The 20,422-nt window shown below is 35.6% G+C and overlaps 1 protein-coding gene across 3 annotated transcripts in view; it reads left to right on the top strand.

The window, feature by feature from the left end:
* The window catches only part of tanc1b (tetratricopeptide repeat, ankyrin repeat and coiled-coil containing 1b), a 201,634-nt gene that overhangs the window by 94,897 nt on the left and 86,315 nt on the right, over positions 1–20,422 (top strand). For all 3 annotated transcript variants that reach the window (XR_009422458.1, XM_059500646.1, XM_059500645.1), the window contains exon 4: positions 5,779–5,871. Coding sequence is in view for 2 of the 3 variants with exons in the window: in XM_059500646.1 (XP_059356629.1) it covers positions 5,779–5,871 (93 nt within the window). In the remaining variant the exon portion in view is untranslated. The remainder of the gene's footprint in view (positions 1–5,778; positions 5,872–20,422) is intronic.

The raw sequence follows: 20,422 nt of genomic DNA, 5'->3' as shown, positions 1-20,422 counted from the left end.
TGATTCAGGTTTTTTTTAAATGAATCTATTGAGTCTTCTTGAATAATTGATTCAATGAAGAAAAAACAATAACAGTCGTTTTTGCCACCTACTGGAGTAATGTAATCAACACTGTCTTCATTTGAAGAGACTCCTTTCACTTTAGCCATTTTATTGGTTATTCCTTAAAATTGGCAAGAATAAAAGGAAGAAATATTTATTCTTCAAGTATTTGCCCTCCCCCTCAAAATAAATAAATAATATTTATTAAAAATAACGATACCCAACCCTACTAGGACATGCTAATTTTATATTATGTAGAATAATTTAAACCATGGCAGTCTTAAATTACAAATCAAGCACTTTATTTCAATGGCTACTTTTCAGGTTTATTGTTTTCTTAAATTATTTAAATGTGTTGACAGTCAGGACATTTTGTGATGACCTGATTATATCTATCTTATAATACGTCAGCAAGCAATGCATCATCAAGGCTGTGTTGTAGATGTTGATGAAAGCCTTTTACCCTTGCACAGTTAACCATATGCAGTATACCCATCCATATTAAGTTCAATAAATGTTCCTTTTTTAAATTGAGACTTGTAACATTTGGTATCATCGTGTCATTTTTATGATGTAAATTGAGTGAGAAAAAGCAGTATCGGCTCAAAAAAATCGGCAGCCCAAATCGGTCATCGGCTAAGGCTGATGGGGAAAAAATCGGTATCGGCACTAAAAAATCCATATCGGTCGATCCCTACTTCCAAAAGAGGACAAGACTAGAAATCTGTGGTTAAGTTGTATTTACAACACTGTTCCAGAACAGTTCAACCCAAATATTCAGATGTGTGCAGCGTGTTTTGCGGAGGATGAGGACTGTTTCCTGTGAGAGTAACCTACAATGCTAGTGCCTGTTTCTATAAAGTGAGGCAATTCCAACTTTGCAAGGAAAGTGTGGCGCTTCTGACTCAAAGTCTGTGTAAGTATATTTTCATATTTAAAGAATTTGCCACCAATGATTCAAACACAAGTTTTGAGCAGTGTAGAGCAGTGTTTTTTTTTGTCGTTTCTCCAATCACAAATGCAGACATAGTTTTATGTTTGACTTTGCGCAGTGCTATACGCAATGCAACACTAAAAAGTCAGTATAAGTCATTATAATCTGTAATTATGTCCCCACTGGATGCAAGAAATGGCTCGTTTATAATGCGTTTTATTTGTTTTATCATGTCGCGGTGGGACACCCGGCATGACAGTATGGCAAGGAGCATAACATTTCCGTCACACGCTTGAGGCATTCAGCCAATCACAACTCACTGGATAGCTGGCCAATCAGAGCACAGCTCACTTTTCCGAACGATGAGATTTGTAAAAATCAACGCATATCAGAAAGGTGGTGCATAGTGGAGAAACAATGTACAGTATGTGGAAAATGTGTTTTGAACCTTAAACCACATAAACACATTTCATTACACCAAATACACAAAATAATGTTCTTTTTAGCAACGTCATATGACCCCTTTAAAAGCATGCAATCAAGTAATTTGTAAATTTTTATGCTATTTTTTTAAAACATTTTAAACATTTTAAAGAACAGAAAAATTATAAAATAAAATACAAATTATAATGCCATTCATTATAAACAACATATAAAAGTCTAACCAAAACTTATTTAAAGAGAAGCTGAAATGCACCTATACATCTCTCCTTTGGCACGAATATATATGTTTCCCACCAGAGGCTCCGGGGCGATCGCTTAAAATACTACGTTGTTTTTGGTCATATAGATAAGAATAAGAGGTTAACTTTTTATTTGTGTACACTCACAATAAAAAAACAACAACCTTTGGCTTTTATAAAATAAAGAAACGTAGTGTAGGATTTCAGCCTTCTCGGTTTCCTTGAATGAACCGGAACTTAGTGAAGACATGTCATACAGGTTTTTATTTGGTTTTGTTAATATGTTAATTAAAATATATTTTATTTAGGACTATTTATTTTATTCCTTTTAAATGTTGTTTTATTCTGTTTTTGTCCTTCGAAACGTTGCAATGTCTTATTTTCGGAGCCTGCTGTTTGGGAACACAAATCTGGGAGTTAATTATAACGAAGCACTTTGACGAGACTTTGCTCAAGCATTTTAGATTGAGAAAATTAGTATTTCAGATGCTGTAAAAAGACATTGGTCCTTTGGTTGGTCCAGTTATACTATCCCATTGATGCACATTGTTTTCTTACCGGATAAGAATTTTAACCTACTTAGTTGAGTGCATATGTTTTTTTACGTGCAGGCTATGTAGGCTTTGTGCATCTTGGCGTTTCCATCCAGCGTTTTTTTTTTTTATGTGATATTTCAAAATGTGCATAAAAGTAGTTGCATTGAAGTTATTACTTTCCTGTTAATTTACCGTTGTACAGATTAGTGGTCCTTTGAGCTAAATTATTTATTTGCCAATATTTAATTCTAGATCAGTACAATGAATGTTTTTCATGCTCAGTAGTAAGTTGGCTCATGATCATGTGCAGGGGGGCATGTCCAGTCATTTTGGGGGGCACTGCATGAGTGCATTCAGTGAAAACTTGTGTGCTGTTCATATATATTTGATCTTGACTAAGCATGTCACTGTATCCGAATTTCATTAGTTAATAGCAGTGGCATTTTCAGATCAACAGCAAAACCAATAAAGTGAAAAAAAAGTGACGTTACATTCAGCCAAGTATGGTGACCCATACTCAGAATTCGTGCTCTGCATTTAACCCATCCGAAGTGCACACACACAGAGCAGTGAACACACACACACACACACACACTGTGAACACACACCCGGAGCAGTGGGCAGCCATTTATGCTGCGGCGCCCGGGAGCAGTTGGGGGTTCAGTGCCTTGCTCAAGGGCACCTAAGTCGTGGTATTGAGGGTGGAGAGAGCACTGTACATGCACTCCCCCCACCCACAATTCCTGCCGGCCCGAGACTCGAACTCACAACCCTTCGATTGCGAGTCCGACTCTCTAACCATTAGGCCACGACTTCCCCGTAAATAAATGATTTCTCACCTCCACTGTCACCAAATGTAAAAAGGGTTATTTTATTTACATGTATAACATATACCACAAGTGACCCTGGACCACAAAACCAGTCTAAAGTGTAAATCATCTTAAAGCTAAAAATAAATAAGCTTTCCATTGATGCATGGTTATGTTATGATAGATCAATATTTGGCCGAGATACAACTATTTGAAAATCTGGAATCTGAGTGCGCAGAAAAATCTAAATATTGAGAAAATCACCTTTAAAGTTGTCCAAATTAATTCTTAGCAATGCATATTACTAATCAAAAAGTTTTTATATATGTGTGTCGAGATCTGGACACACTCACACATTAATCTCTATATGTGTGTCAGTGGAGATGCTTTAAAGGCTACATAGGAAGCATAGTTTCCCATAACATTTCCCTTAATATTATGTTAATTATGTAGTTTACTATATTGCTAGTAAAATTCGGTCTTTACTTTAGTGTGTAAAAGTAAGATAATTTGTTTTTCTACACTAATACAGCCCCAAAATGTATTTGGACACTTCAATCACTTTTGGGTTTTATGCATGTATTATAAATTAACAATTAATAAATTTTATGATGAGGTAATTGCATTTAGATAAAAGATTATGAAGATTGCTCTCACTGCATCATTATCTTCACAATATGAACAGTAGTGCGTGCAGAAAGTAAATAGCGTCAGTTATGATTTGATGTTGACTTTAATACCTTCACTTGAATCACTTCATGAGTTGAAGACATCTATCTCTGATTTATGTCTGTCTTTACGCACATCGCCATTTCATTTGTCATCTGGGAGCGCTGTGTTTGCTTCCTGGAGGTCAAAGTACTGCAGGTGCAGAGCGGAGATGAAGCCTGATGGATGTCTCTGCTAGATTTAAGGGCTCCCGTCGACTGCGGCTGCTCTTTACTCCATGACTTTATTTGGTCAGATCTTACACGGACCGCCGGGGTCTTTGATCTCACCGGGGTTTTCCACGATAAACAGAGGAACGTACTTAAACCTACAAGCTTTATCGGGGTCGAGCAGGATTTGAGGGGTGCTTTCTTTTATCCGCTCAACCAAGAGGAATTTCAGGATGATACGACCTTTTGGGTGTCAGATGCCTTTTATCTCAAACCTGAGGAGGTTTTCTTACGCAGTGTTTTGGACAATACATAACATTAGTGTTGCTGTAATTATTAGCGGCAGCTGTTAACCCAGTTTACTTTCTTAATATGCATTTCTGGTTGTATTGTGCTTCTTTTATCTGTGCGCGTTGTCTTAGAAAATGATTATTAAAATATATTGACTTACCTCAAACAATGCTCCTCACCTTGTGTCTAAGATATGAGTGTGATAAAGCTCATAATTTTCCAAGTGTATGATATAACATTCAATCTTCAAGTCAAATCGTATATTCATGATAAAAAAATCAGTTTGAATAAGGAAAGCGATAAGCGATATGTGCCGCACTTTATTTGTACCATTTTGTTTTATTAGTTTATTTATTAGAATTTGAAAGATAATACGTACAAAAAAATATCAAATACCAAGAAAGTAGTGCAAAATTTTATTTTGCAGTATGTGTACAAACCCTGTTTAAGTTGCCAGTTCTTGGACCATTTGAATGTTTTTGTTTTTGTTAATTGAACTGAACTGTAGTTTTCTATAGTAAATTGTCTTTGTATATTTCCTATTTTATATTAATTTCCTATTATTTAATTTACCATTATTTCTTTTGAACAAAACAATTTGAGATTTCATTATTTTATATTATGGGTCATGTTGTATCCTGTCGAGGACAAAGCTAACCAGCAAAACTTGATATCAAAAGCATCTTAAATGTTACATGTGTTTGCACCATATTGTAGTGAGTAACCTTTCTTGTTATTGCTGTTTCAAATATCCTTTCTTAATCTGTAGTCTGAGTGTAGTTTCAAGGAAAATCATTTTCTGTTTTTGTTTGCAAAATAATCGTATTTTGTTCCGCCCCTCGCTCTAACCCCCAGAAAAAAGTTCAGTCTCAGGATTTTATTGAATTTTTTTGCTTTAACCCCTGCTTTCTATGAATCAAAAACTCCTGAAAGGAGTGTATCGTTGTTTCTTTAAAGCAATATTAGAATGAACACTGAATGATGCTGAAAATGTAGCTTTGATCACAGCAATAAATTACATCTTACAATATATTCACATAAAAAAACTGTTAATTTAAATTGTAATGATATTTCACAATTTCTATTGTAGTTTTTATCAAATAATAGCAGCCTTGATCTCAAACCTTTGAACAGTAGTTTATTTTTCCAACCTTCCTCTCCAATCAGCTGATTCCATTCTGGTATGTAACTTTTCATGATTCAGTCAATTATTAATCAATAAAATCGTCCAAAGTCCAAATGCACATGTATTATTCTGTTTCATATTATATAAGTCAAATTGTTTGGGAATGCCATTTCATGTCTTTAAATAAAGTCTGAGACCCTTGTAGAGGAAGCACAGTGTTTTTTTTTTCATTTATGCATGCACAAGAGAACCAGATTTGGCGAGAGAAAAACACACGTTATCACACAGAGATCTCACACCCATCTCCTAAGAGTTAAATAGTGCTGGTTTCCTGCTGTGGTTTACATTCCCAGAGCTGTGGAGATTACTGCTGCAGCTGGCGTAGGCAGCCTGAGTTCACCGCTCTTTACCCTCACATAAGACTTTCTGGAGGTCAGATTGATAACACGCGTCTCTTTGTTTCTCTTTCTGTTCTGAAGGACCTGTTCGAAAACCCAAGTATGTGGAGAGTCCTCGTGTTCCTGGAAATGCGATCACGTCGTCGCTGAGGAAGCTTCCTGATGGTACGACTGGTGAGTGACGACACATGCTGTTATTTGCTTCAGAGACGTGTGTGTTTGGGCTTGATGTCAGGATCAAGTTTTGCGGTTTGTTTTCATTGGTTAGAGTAGAAGATTGCTGAGGACGTCAGGTTTCCCACAGTCACAGATGACTGGGAAATTGTCATGAGTCAATGAAGAATTAAACACTAATTTCTGTAGTAAATATACATATTATGCTCCAATCTAATATTTTATTGGTTCCATTATTTATTCTAAATATTACCATACAATTATGCATACAATTTTATTTATAAAATAATCTAAATATTATATATGTTTTTATTTATTTATTTGACTATTGGGTAAAATGTAAAAATTGTCATTAAATCCTAAAATAATAATAATAATTCTTATTAAAATACTCTAAATATTATAATAAAATGTTCAATTGAAGTTTGAGTTAATCTTGGGTAAAAGGATATATATATATATATATCCTTTTACCCAAGATTAATTCAAACTTCAATTATATATTTATAAAATATATATATATTTTTTGCCATCATTAAATTAAATTATACATTTATATGAACATAATATCGGCCATCGGGGTATTTATTATTATTTTTTTAATTTAAAAAAATAACATTTGTTTATCTGTCAAATGCCACATTACATAAGTAAAATTGGTAAAAATCCATTATTATTATTATTATAATTAAATAGAAACAAAAAATATCTAAGCTATTTTTTTGAGTTTTGAATGAGTATTGGACAGAAAGACTCTTTAATTGTATTTAGTATGTTTCGCATTACAGTTGGTATATTTACATTGTATTATTCATATACGAGTGTAATATTGGCCACCCTTATGTCTAAATATCTAGCAAAATCCTTATGCTGTAAAAACACAGCTCCAGGACAGTTATGGAAATTAATTTGTCGAAAACATGGGAACCCATTTATTTATTTACTCAAGATGTTTTCCATGGTTGTATCAGGTTTTATGTTAAATTATGAATAAAAGCAAAGCAGCATTTGCATTTTGAGATAAGTGCATATGTGTATATGTACATTATAAACTCACTGTATATAACAGAAACGGTGTGTGTAGTTTCTGTGCTGGGCTGCCGTAGGGTTGGCAGTGTTGTGTGTGTGTGTGTGTGTGTGTGTGTATCTTTAGCTCTGTATCACTGGACACTGGATTGTGCTGGTCACAGCAGTGCGTGAGACATCAGAGCTTTCCAAACAGCTGTGTGCAGCAGGATGGCGCCAGTCGAATGCCAGCTGTCTGTGGCACACACTGTATCGCTCTGCTCACTCACATGACGTCAGACACGGGTGACACGGCAGGAGTGACAGCTGATGCTTATGAACTGAGAAGTTATTTTTCTGTGGTGCTGTAGTCTCTAATAGTCTCTGTAGTCTCTAATACTGATGTCTCACAACCAGTGATGCACTGACAAGTTTTACACATTTTCTGTTTTGGCTGAAATGGTTTTTGGAGAGTGATTTTTAACTAGCACTTCTCCGGTTTATCATTTTAATCAATAACAGCATCATTAATATAGTATTATTAAATAATCTTAATATTATAATATATATTTTATAGAATTTTGAATGCATTTTAGCATTGTTTTTGAATTACATTTGCTATCATTAAATGTAATTATGAACAATTAATAATTTATTATATTTGTTAAAAATCTAAATATAATTTTTTTTAATCAAAGTTTGAAGGAATATTGGGTAAAATGACTTTTTTTTCTATAATTAAAATTAATGTTTAAATAAGCTTTAGTAATTATAGGTATGTAATTAATATTATTGGCCACACTGATCTCTAAATATATATATTTGTTCTAATTATTCTTTCTAAATATGTGCAATTTATAGTAGAGCCCGACCGATATGGATTTTTGGGGGCCGATGCCGATATTAACTCGAAAAGAGCCGATTTATAAGCCGATATTTTGATTTTAAAAATAATCTGGATATTAGACCCATTTCCTATAAACTGCATTTACACAACATTCAATAGCAAAATATCTGCCTGTTCTATGTATGTGGGCTGTATAAACCATTTTCCAGAATGGACTATGTTAAAAAAAAAGCCTTAGATTACAGTCTCAATGACTAAACAATTGCACATCAAAAGTATATATTTTTTAATGATCAAAAAACAGTCTGGTTTTAAACATTTAACACTTTTACTTTCTTCCAGTTGAAGCTGGTTTTAACAGTCTGTGTGTTTACTGTAAATAAATTATAATACTAAAGTTAAAGTATTTGCAGAAGTAGTCCCACACTTTGCTGCTACAGCATTCACCTTTTTCAGCCATCTGTAGGCAGAAAGAGAGACAGAGAAAGAATAAGCATGTGTATTAATAATATTACCATGTATCATTACTCATGTCATCATTAGAATTATAATAATAATAAACTGGGATCTCCTACATAGGCAAAAATGAGAAATATATATATATTTTTTTATTTGTCAAGCAATAGGTATTACCTACTTATATTTAACAATATTATTTCAACATTTTCCTGTTATGTATGTAAAGCTGCTTTGAAACAATATGTAAAAAAAAAAAAAAAAAGCGCTTGTTCAGCTCACATTTATTTACATGTCCCCTCTGGTTTAATCATTTCTGACGCACCTACTGTAGTTACTGTAACTACACTATATTTGCTCTCACAGACACATTCACAACAGACCCGTATATCTTCTCCTCTTCTCTTTGTGCAGTCTGAATCAAAACATCGTCTTGCCTACTATTACCGGAAGATTACGGAATCAATTCGAAGTTGAATGGTTAACGTTAGTGTCATGAACACACCGCTATCAATTTTGAGAAGAACCACCTTCAAACAAGTTAATAGCAAGCATTTAAGGGGCCTGCTAAAAAGGAAGCTATTAGCGTTAGAGTAACGTAACCAGCCTGAATTCACCAAATTGTTCTCTGGACCTGAGGGTAGCTTCTTCTTCCTTGCTTCTCTCTTAATTCTCATCAGCAGCTAGCGCTATCGCTCGCTTCTTACAACGGGACAGATACATGTTTGCTGCTGACCGAAAGGAGGAGGAACAGACTATGAAAGAGCTCCCGCTAAACGTTTTTAAAACTCCGCCTATGCCATAGCGCAGCGCAAATCGCGTTGTATCTGAAGGGCAACGCTGAGCCCAGCGGCAAGCGCCGTGCATACCGCGTACTGTGTGAAAGGCCCAATTACGCGGTCATTATGTGGGAAACACACCGCAATAGAATAAGAATAAGTTAATTGCTAACGTTATAGTTTGACCTCCTATTAACGTTCGCGCTCTTCCACTGATAAACATGGTATTAGCTTTGTGGCTAATCTAATATAGCAATGCATTAGCGGCTGTAAGTGATGTTACAGAATATTTAGAAGTGATAATGATAGGACCGTTAGCTAGAACTACCACACAGTTTTTATATACAGGGTATGAACTAAATCTATAATCATTTCACATGACGAACGACAGACTCACCGTCAAAACAGTTGATCGCTTTCTTCTGTAGTGGACTTCTGGCGCTGTTGTTAACTCTGGAGCTGCAGAGCTCCCTCTGGTGGGCATACTGTGCAACACTCATAACATGAGTGAAGCATGAGACTGTTTCTCATGTTTCATCGGCCGTTATAAATGCCGATGCTGATTTAAATGCAATTAGCTTATATCGGCCGATAATATCGGCCGGCCGATATATCGGTCGGGCTCTAATTTATAGTGTTTCTATGCAATTTATTTGATTGCTAATGATTAAATAAATTAGATTAAGTAATTGATTATTAAATAAATATTATTTACTTTTTATACATACTTTTTCGATGAAATAAACGTTAAATTCGGTTTCTGTGTTTCGGTAAAAAAAATATTTAAGTGCATCACAACACACATTTGTGTTTAATTAAGCAAGTGAATTACTCAATTTTGGTTTTAGTAAGTCGAGTGTCAAAAAAGAGAACTGCGCTAAATATAATTTGCAGTGCACACTGGAAATCAAGCTCATTTTGCATACTATCATTTTTTTCTTTGGGAAATAGTTGGTGAAATTCTGAACGTGCTCTTTGTGTTAGTAATTGTAAGTGAAATTCTTTAGATTTGTGTGAATAGTTCAGGATGTTGTAGTAGGAGCAGTATAATCTGGTTTTTAACTGGTTTATTTACTGCATATCTGTCATATCTCAATGACACCACCCAGTTAGCTCATCTACCTCCACACACACATATACAGGTCAACACTGTTTACATGGAGGTCTGTCGTATGTTATTTTAACCCTGAGAGAGTTTATATATAGCATCTCTACACATTCCCACCGGCTCCAGTTTAACATCTCCTTCCAGTCATGTTGAAATGATCATATACATCAGCCATGACTGTCCTTGTTAAGTATGTGTCAATTAAAAAAGCCTGGTTGAAGATCATTGATATTTACGGAAAATACCTATAAATTCTGAACAAGTGGGATGTTTATTTTTGGTTGAAATTGGATTTAGCAATTAATTTATGACAGTTTGGGGTATTTTATGGATATGTCAGAATCATTGACATTTTATATTTATTATAATTTTTTTAAATAAAAAAAACTATTTAATAATTGTATTTTATAGTTTTTTATCTTATCAATTATAATTAATCAGTTCATGAACATAATTAGTTCATTGACATATATATTTTTATATATTATTTTATATTTATATCTTTATATTATATTTTATAGTTTTATCTATTTTAATAGCTAAAAGTGTTAAATATTTTTTTAAACATTTATATTTTTAATTTCATATTTTAAGCAATTAGTTCATGAGCATGTTGCATGTATTTTGTTTTAGATTTTAGCTTTAGTTATTTTATTCAAGGATTAACTTTTTCATGTTTTTTTATTTTAGTTTTAATAAATATAGATAAGAATCACTTTATGATTTTTTTTAATAAATGTATTTTTCATATTTCAGTTCAAATTTTAAACAGCAGTTGAGTAGTTGGCATTGAAAGTTATTTACATCTAAATAAACAAAACCTTGTGAGTTTAAATCTTTATTTACACTTTAATTGCGTTCACACTGACTTTTAAATCGATTAAAACAGTGTACAACTGTATCCCAAAGAGGAAACAATTAAAAAACCCAGTGAATTAGCATTTTAACTCCACATCGCCATCTGCAGGAGGGGAGTGTTTTAACACATCCACAGGAGAATTTATTTGACCGTTATATTATTAGTACTTTATTTAGGTTTAGTTTTACTCTAATTATTTTCAGTTCATAAAATGTTTTATAACTCTTGCACTCATAATTCTCATTTCCGACCTTGTAAGTAAGCATTTCCCAGGAGCACTATAACGTCTGCGGTGGATCGACGGCCTGCAGGTCTCTGTATCTCCGGCTTCATAAGTGAATACGACTGCAGAGATCAGTAGGACACCAAACAGCTCTCGGCATTCCCAAAACTTCCCTACCCTCCTGGGAATGTGGCGGCTCTGTCTGTAAATACCTGTTCTCACGCCTCATCTCCCAAACATTCGGTGAACGTGTAGCTGAAAGAAGGAAGCAAACAGTGCCATGTGAAATTAGTCAGCATGCTTCACTAATAATGCACTAATAATGCATAATTAGCCCCAGTGTGTGTGTACTTCATAATGATGGTTAATTACTCTGTCCTGCTGCCAGACTTTTAGCTTTTTGACTGAAAGTGTGGTAGGCGTTTATTTATTAAATGCACTTGTTTCCTCATCACCTGAAGTCAGAGCGCTCCAAAACTGAGTCAGAAAACTGCTGCCAAGAGCAAAGCAATGAAGAATTTCAGAACTGAAAGAACTGTTTATTGGAATCAGTCTACATTGGGTTGTTCGACATTAGATATTATTTATTTATTGACTTATTAGTATTAGGGATGTGCACGGATAGTCGAACATTTGAATATTCGTTCTGCTCTAATTATTCGATAAATAAAAATTATATTCAAATTTCGCAAATAAAAAAAGTTACAATAAAACCTGATTTGGTCACTTAATGTGATTCTCCACGGCATATTTGAAGATGTATGCAAGCGAAAAATAATTAATGAATGAATAAGGGGCCGTTCACATATCGCACCTAAAAATGCATGGAAAACGCTAGGCGCGCCGCTTTCTCCTTCTTTCCAAAGCGCTCGGGCAGAAGCGCTCCTAAGGCTAAGCAACAATGACGCGCGCTCTCCATGAGGACGCGGAAATTTCAGCAAAGGATAAATGGATTTGCAGCACAAAAAAAATCGCTTTCAGTAGCTCTGCTACTAAATTTATTTCAAAATGGCAATCCATATACAGCTATGATCAGCAGTTCCTTCATCTTGGCTGAGCTTTCAACGTTGTTACGGGAAAGGATGAAGCTGAATGTTTAGTTCTTGTCACATGACCCGCGGTGCGCTTGTGGCATTCTGAAAAGTTGAGATGTTTTTAACTCAATGCGGTGCGGACGCGCTCAAGTTCGTTATTTCCATTATGATCGCGCATACCGAGTGCCTACATTAGAAATAACAAACTTGAGCATGCAAAAGACACGATATGTGAACGCCCCCTAAACTGCGGTCTTCTACAGTACTTCAAATATGCCGTGGATAAACACAGAAAGTGACCGAATTCAAGAACATTGTTGCAGCATCTCTCAAGCAACGAATAAACACCGCTAACTTGGAGAATGCAGTGAAAACTCCTCTTCTCGTGTCCGCCCTAGACCCTCGGCACAAACATCTCAGGTTTCTCGATGAAAACATGAGAAGTAAGAAAAAAAAAACTTTTTTGAACATTATCAGAACATTTTCCTTGATGCGAGTGGTGCGGATGCAGTCGCCACGATGAAGAAGATGCAATGCCCACTCGTCGGAAAAGGCTGAGCCAGTTCTTCAGCGATGATTACAGAGAGTCCAGCCGAGACGAGTGGGAACAGTTCTTGCTGGAGCCATGTATTCCACCAGATGAGGATCCCATTCAGTGGTGAAACGAAAACACGAAGCGCTTCACAAAACATATTCGCTTAGCACACCGTTATTTGTGAGTCCCGCCAACGTCTGTGCCGTCAGAGCGCGTTTTCTCCGCGGTCGGCCCTATTGTTAAGAGACTAAGGACCCGACTTCCCCCGATCATGTTTACATGCCCGTATTTCTTAACAAGAACATGTAAAACAATAAAAAAAAGCAAAAAAGATTTGCTGACAGTTTAATAATTAAGTGTAAGCTACATTCTGTACAATAGCCTAATTGCTGCAGGCTGCTTTACATTTTTTCTTTGTTCACTTTTTTTTTTTTGCTTTTAATCTGTACTTTTGTTTGTTTGCACGCATTGTTAAAGGTTTTCAGCTACAAAACACAATGTGTAATGTTCAAGCTTATTGTGTGTAAGCTTGTTCAAAATCACGGAAACAATAAATGTTGCTGAAAAATAACTCATTAAACTTAATTTAAATGAACGAATATTCGAATATTTGTTTTTTGTGAGCTCAAATATTTGAATGTGATATTTACGGAAAACGCCCATCCCTAATTAGTATTGTGCAGAATTTTTATATTGTTCATCTCTGAACTACTTGAAAGAAAACACTGGCTGCAATATTGATTTGCATTCAGTTGCAGTCATTGATTAGCTTGTCCAGCTAGAAGTGCTTGTGTTCACACGCCAGATCCAGTCCTTAGACCAAGACCACAAGCAAAACTCTAACTCTGATCCCACCTAGGACCAGAAAATGGCAAAAGAACTGATTCAGCAGGCTTTGAAGCCTCTTTTTGAGCATTCCCGTTGAAGCTGTTCACTGTGAACTTCCTCCTGAGCAGCGCTGTAAAGTGGAGAGGTCTGCATTCATCATGTGTTTATTAAAGCTCTCGCACTGTGTGTGTGTGTGTTCAGCTCTTCATGAGACACACACATTTCGTGTCGTGGGTCTCTGTAAACACTCCAGCAGATCTCACACACACTTGTGCTGCCTGCGTATCGTTCTGTTGGGCTTTAATGCTCTGTAAATCTCTCATGAGGGTGAGGGTGTTTGTGACGAGTGGGGCGGGGCCGAGGGATGTGGGAACACGAGTGAGGCCGGTGGAGTGATTGGGAAATCCGCTACACCTGCGACCCACCACCGGTCTTGAGTCCCACAGAGGAGATGGAAGGATATAAAACTGGAGTGACGACAGTGAAGGACGAGAGAGGACCAGGCCTGGGCTTTTAGTTGTGTTTTGGTTTTTATTTTGTGCGCATCAGTCGTCCGTGAGGGTCTGGTGCGCTGTTTTGTGTTTATTTTTGAATTATTAAATTTCGTTTGATTGTCCGCCGGTTCCCGCCGCCTCCTTCCGGATGAATACGAAGGTTTTTATCATTACAGTGTTGTTTTGGTTTTTGCCCTTCGGTTGTGACATTATATAAACAGCGCAGTTATTTCAGAGTCATTTTATGTATATCCAGGGGCTAACTGGAGAATATTTACCATGCATAAATTCTTTTCTCTAATCTATCTATCTATCCATCCATCTATTCATCTATTTGTCTGTCTGTCACTTAAAATTCAAGGGGTTTTAAGTATTTTTTCTCTCTTTATAATATTCTAGTATGTTCTAATCTTCTTGTTTTTGATTGATGAACTGTAGTTCATTCGCTGTTGTGTGTGTTCAGTCATACACAAACACTCACAGGTGTCCTTGACCTGCATCTCCAGGCAGGAAGTAGAGCAGATGTCACAGCTTTCCAAAAGAAAGTTTGGGTTTCTCTGATTAGATCTGTGCAGAAACTTAATTTCATCTCAGTAATTGTGTCTCTTGTGTGGTCTGCTCTTGCGTCTGAAGATATTCTGAGAGGAGAATTCACTTTGAGAGGTACGCCATCAAAAAAAAATCAAATGAAGGACATAAATATTGTTTGCAAAGTTGTGACTGCCTCTCGAGATCTCGAACTCAAACCTTTGCTTCAGAACAAAGTTTATCCCTGAAACTCCTGTGCTGCAGGTAGACTGTTCATTTTCTTAAAGTCCTGCTAAAATCTGTCACTGGCCCTTAGATGATGTCATATTTCTGTAAGAACATCAGACGGTTATGAAGCTCTCTGTGTTTCAGGGCTGCGTTTCAAACCATTTCCATGCTGAAATGTGTCATAAACGTGAGGATTTTCATAATGAGCAGCCTTAGACAGAATTAAAAACTTCTACTGCTTTAGTTCTCTTGTTCATTAATTCTCAACTGGTTAGTCGATACCCAGAAATGGGTTCAAGCCTGTTCTAACTGGTCACAGACAGCAGAAAAATCAATACTAAATAAATATAACGACACTGTTATAGCGTATAGTTAATATAGCAGCAAAAATAGCCTTATTTTATGCCAAATGCATGAAATTATCAACGTTAAAGAAACTTTTAAGAAACCCTCTAGTGTTCAGTCTATGTGATGTTATATTTGCATGTTGCTAGGCCAGAGCTATGAGACGTTAATATTAATATTATTCAATTTTATTTATTTTTAGGACATTTCATTGGATTCCTCCACCTGATGTCCTAAAGCAAGAGCATTTAAGATACATTGCTTATCGATATTTTGCTCTTACTCAAAGATAGGGCATTTACATAGAAAAGTAAACCGTTTTGAACATTTCTACACAAGCAGAGCCGTGTTGTAATTAATTCATAGTAATACCTGCCACCCACCACTTACCTCACACAGCTCATTAATTAAGCAGAGAATGTTGCTGATTGGACTTGATTGACTGTGATGGAGATCATGCAGGAAGTTGAGGCCTGTAGGGACCAATTCATAAATGCTGCTTGATATGTGAACTGCCTTCTTAAAATGGTCAGTGAGGAGAATTGTATGAATGAAAGTGAGTGGACGCTTGGTGCTGAATTAACCACCTTTGTGTAGAAACACACATTATGTAATACATTTACTGTATGGGTGCACATTTGTGTGACACATTCATCCTATAGACAGAGAGAGAGAGTTGATGAGATGAAATATAACAGAGAAATATAATTTTCTCAATATGCATATTAGTTCATATGAATCTTCATGACATATTTATATTGCGCCTTATACAATGCAGATTTTGTCAAATATGGTTTGGCCCATAGGCGATACCATCACTGACTGATAAGACATCACGATATTGAGCTGCTATTATGCCTGGCATTGAAACGTTCACTTTCGAGATTCACAATCACACGTACTTTGTTTATACTACGGAGCAGCAGTACTTACTACACATTTTGCAAATCATGCGCTATCATCCTCATCTCTCCTTACTCTGTTTATGTGGTTAGTAGACATGTGCCGGTATTCGGTAATGCGATATATCACGGTAATTAATATGCACGGTATTGTTATCGTGGGCACTTCTAAATACCATGAATAATTATATATTACAAATTGTTCAGAATTTGGAATGCATTTTAAGAATACTTTTCCCAGATTTGTGGATTTGCTATGGTGTTCATCACAGCGCCAAATACTTAAATATTTACACTAAACAGGCTATTTATTTTCAAACTTTTTTTTTTTCATTTTATTATTTAATAAAATGTTAAAATCGAAAGTTGCAACTGTGTCAGTTAATGAGTTAACATGAACTAAGAGTTGTATTTTTTTTACGAAGATTAATAACATCTGTAGCAAATGTAGCTGTTGCTCATTGTGAATGATAATGGTTAACTAATGAGATTGTAAAGTTATACCCATGGGTCTTTATAGTTCAATAATCTGTGTAAAACTTTTAACTTTATTTTTCTGCATTGCTTTATTGTATTTAAATGTTCAGTTATTTTTTTTTTATTAAAAAGTTATTAAACCTGTTATACTGTTTTATGACCACTTTTTTTAACTAAATGGCAATGCCGTGCTAATACCGTATACAGTGATAAAAGCATGAGCAATTAATTGCAACAGGAAATTTTTGCTACTGTTACGTAACAAACAACTGTAAGCAATTGTTATTTGTCTCCTTTGCCTTTCTGAATATGGATTCAAGCTTCGGGCACACTCCCTAATTCCCTCTTTCCCCCCGATGTCATCATCCATCACAATGTTTCACTGTAGACATCATCCGATGCCAATTTTGTAGACATCGCCCAACCCTAGTGTCAAAGCAGCTTTACAATATTAAAATGGAAAATAGTGTGTATTATGTAAGAGCAGAATAGTAAACACTAAATTTTTCAGTTAAAGTCAATAAATGATCATATATATATATTTACAGTGCCTTACGAAAGTATTCAATTTATACATATATACATATTCATATTTTTTTTCACGTTTTATGTTACAGCCTTATGTTAAACTGCTTTGAATTACTCCCCCCCCCCCCCCCCCCCCCCCCTACATAAGTATTCAAACCCTTAACTCAGTTCTTAGCTGGAACACATTTACAGCCTCAAGTTTTTTTGGGTATGACGCGACAAGCTTTTCACATCAGCATTTGGCAGTTATCTGCCATTCTTCTCTTCATCTCTTCACCTCTCAGGCTCAGATGCACATTTTCAGGTCTCTCCAGAAATATGTGATTGGGTTAAAGCTCAGGCTCTGGTTCGGCCATTCAAGGACTTTCACAGAGTTGTTTATAAGCTTGGGGTCATTGCCCAGTCTAAGGTTATGACTGCTCTGGACTGGGTTTTCTTTAAGGCTATCTCTATATTTTGCTGCATTGAGCTTTTCATCTACTCTGACGAGTCCCTCGGTCCCTGCCGCTGAAAAACAGCCCAGAGCATGAGGCTGCTACAGCACACTTTACTTCTGGGATGCTACTCTGCAGGTGATGAGCAGAGCCTGTTTCCTTCAAACATGATGCATGGAATTGAGGTTCATCAGACCACTGAATATTGTTTCTCACAATCTGAGGGTCCTTTAGGTGCATTTTTGCAAATTCCAGGTGTGTTTTCATGTGTCTGCACTGAGGAGAGTATTGCATCTGGCCACACCAGCATAAAGCCCAGATCAGTGGAGTGCAGTGATGTTTGTCCTTCTGTAGGTTTCTACTATCTCCACAAAACCAGTCTTAAGTGTCAATAAAAAAAAAAATTGGTTTATACATCATCTGAAAGCCGAATAAATAAGTGTTCCATTGATGTATGTTTATTAGGATAGGACAATATTTAGCCGAGATACAGCTGAAAAATCTGGAATCTGAGGGTGCAGAAAATTTAAATACTGAGAAAATCGCCTTTAAACTTTTAATATATTTTTAATATACCTTAAAGTTTTGATATATATTTGTGGTAAGAAATTTACAAAATATCTTCATGGAACATGATCTTTACTTAATATCCCAGTGGTTCATAAAAGAAAAATTGATAATTTTGACCCATACAATGTTTTTTTGGCTATTGCTAAGAATATACCCCAGAGACTTAAGACTGCTTTTGTGCTCCAGAGTCATATATGACATATATGATTATGGAGCTCAACTAGAGCGACCATCAGCTTCTTGTTCATAACCAAAGCCCTTCTCCATCAGTTACTCAGTTTGGCCAGGAGGCCCGCTCAGGAAAAGCATGCTTCAGTACAGCAAACAAATACAATCTTTAACCAGCAAGGCTTTAAAGCACATGTAAATAATGTACTTTTATGATTATAAGTTCAGTGTCCTGTGAGAGTAACTCAACTGCTGAGTTAACATTTGATGTGAATTTGTCACATTGTACAGTATTTTGAGACGGAGGTGCGCTGTAGCACAATACTACAATATTTTTTCAAAAGCAGATCATGGAGACATTTTACTTGTCCACGATCAAAAATCGTCACATCGCACACCCCTACATATTATTTTTCATGACATGTCTATTGCAGCTTATAAATGCCACATCTGTCACACACTCATGACACCTGTGATGAAAACAAATGACTGAATGATAAAATGACCTTCTGTTGAGCAGCACCACAGCTTTTAAATGTTAACCGAACCTCCTCCTAGTTAGTTTGTGTGTATTTTTTTCCCTGGAGACACACTGTGTGGATTTAATTTCAAACGCCTATATCTGATCTGCAAACCTCAGATCAAGTCACGCACAGTTTATGCAAGTGATTTATGAGAATGGATACGGTGTTCGAAAGAGAGCAGTGTGTGTTAGAGTAGCATTTCTTTCTTTATATGTCCACATATGAGAAGACACTGACGATGTCCTCCACACGTCCTCCCTATAGTACATCTAGAAGTCTTATGGGGGTAAATTTGGTCCGTGTTCGCCTGCGGGCTGATGAACATGCATGATGTCATAGCCGTGTCACATTTCCCGAGGCCACGACTGGTACCTGCTTTCTCCGCCGCCCAATATACTATTTTTAGCCCCGTCCCAAAACGCTCCAGGGGCCTGCTGTAGATTAAACATGTTTGGTTTGTTCATGACTCTTATGTGCTCAGTTTTATGGGATGCTTTGTATTGTTAATGTTAAGCAATAGTCCTGTTTTATGAAGATGTTTGTGTATATATATATATATATATATATATATATAAACGTCTGTCTGATGAAAGCTAGAGTTTTACATCGGGTTACCAGAAGCTAACAAGGAGTATTAAAAGGAATAGTTCTCCTAAAAATTAGATTTGCCTGCCATCATTTACTCAATCTTTTGTTGTTCTAAACCTGATTAGGTTTCATACGGACTGCTTTTATTAAACCTTTATTGCTGTTTTGTAGCTTCTTAACATCTTCATTAACTTTTATTTTATAGAAAAGCTTCTTTTGTGTCCCTTTTGAGAAGAAATGTGCTTTTTAACGACATGAGGAAATGATGATTTTCCTTTCATATATCCTGAATGTGTTTCTGCAGCGCTGCAGTAAAGGTGTTTCACACTCTTCAAAGTAAAGATGGTGTATGAGTTTCAATAGTTTAGAAAATGGTGTAGTGATGTGTAGTCTGTGTCTCGGTCTCAGACGGCTCATCCCGGGCCACCCACAGTCCATTCATAGACCGTCTGCATAGTGCATGCAAAACTAGACAGCACTTGGGAAAATCACAAGATCCAATTAAATGCCAGAATTCATTTGCATCTTCTGAGAGTAAAAGCACATTTTTATCCGTGTGCTTTTATATTATTGTGTGTGTGTGTGTGTGTGTCGGTGTAATAATTCAGATTTTTTGATTAGGTGAGTCGCAGACACACATATAAAAAAAAAAACAATAAAAAAATAAACATATATATATATATAACAAATAATTAATAACATTTGTAAATATATTATGTAATATTTTAATAATATAATTACTAAATAGTTAAATATATATATATATATATAATTATTAAAAAAAAATTTGGGAGCACTTTTGCAATATAATACTTTTTCAGTCTTCAGTTTTGTGCTTTATTCAGTTTGTTACTTGCCATTTCTTTGTAATTGTTTTTAAACTTAACTGAGGATTTCTGAATTAAAATTTCTTCAAACCAAATCCTACACCATATATATATTTTTATTATTTTATATATATATATATATATATATATATATATATATATATATATATTTTTTTTTAAATCTCTTTTAGATAAACCTGTCTCTAAATGGCATGTAAAACCAAAGATTGTGGGCCAGACTTTGTTGATCGGTTATGATACTGT

The sequence above is a fragment of the Carassius carassius genome, chromosome 19 (assembly GCF_963082965.1).
Source record: "Carassius carassius chromosome 19, fCarCar2.1, whole genome shotgun sequence".
Classification (NCBI taxonomy): domain Eukaryota; kingdom Metazoa; phylum Chordata; class Actinopteri; order Cypriniformes; family Cyprinidae; genus Carassius; species Carassius carassius.
This window is presented reverse-complemented; position numbering and strand designations above follow the sequence as displayed.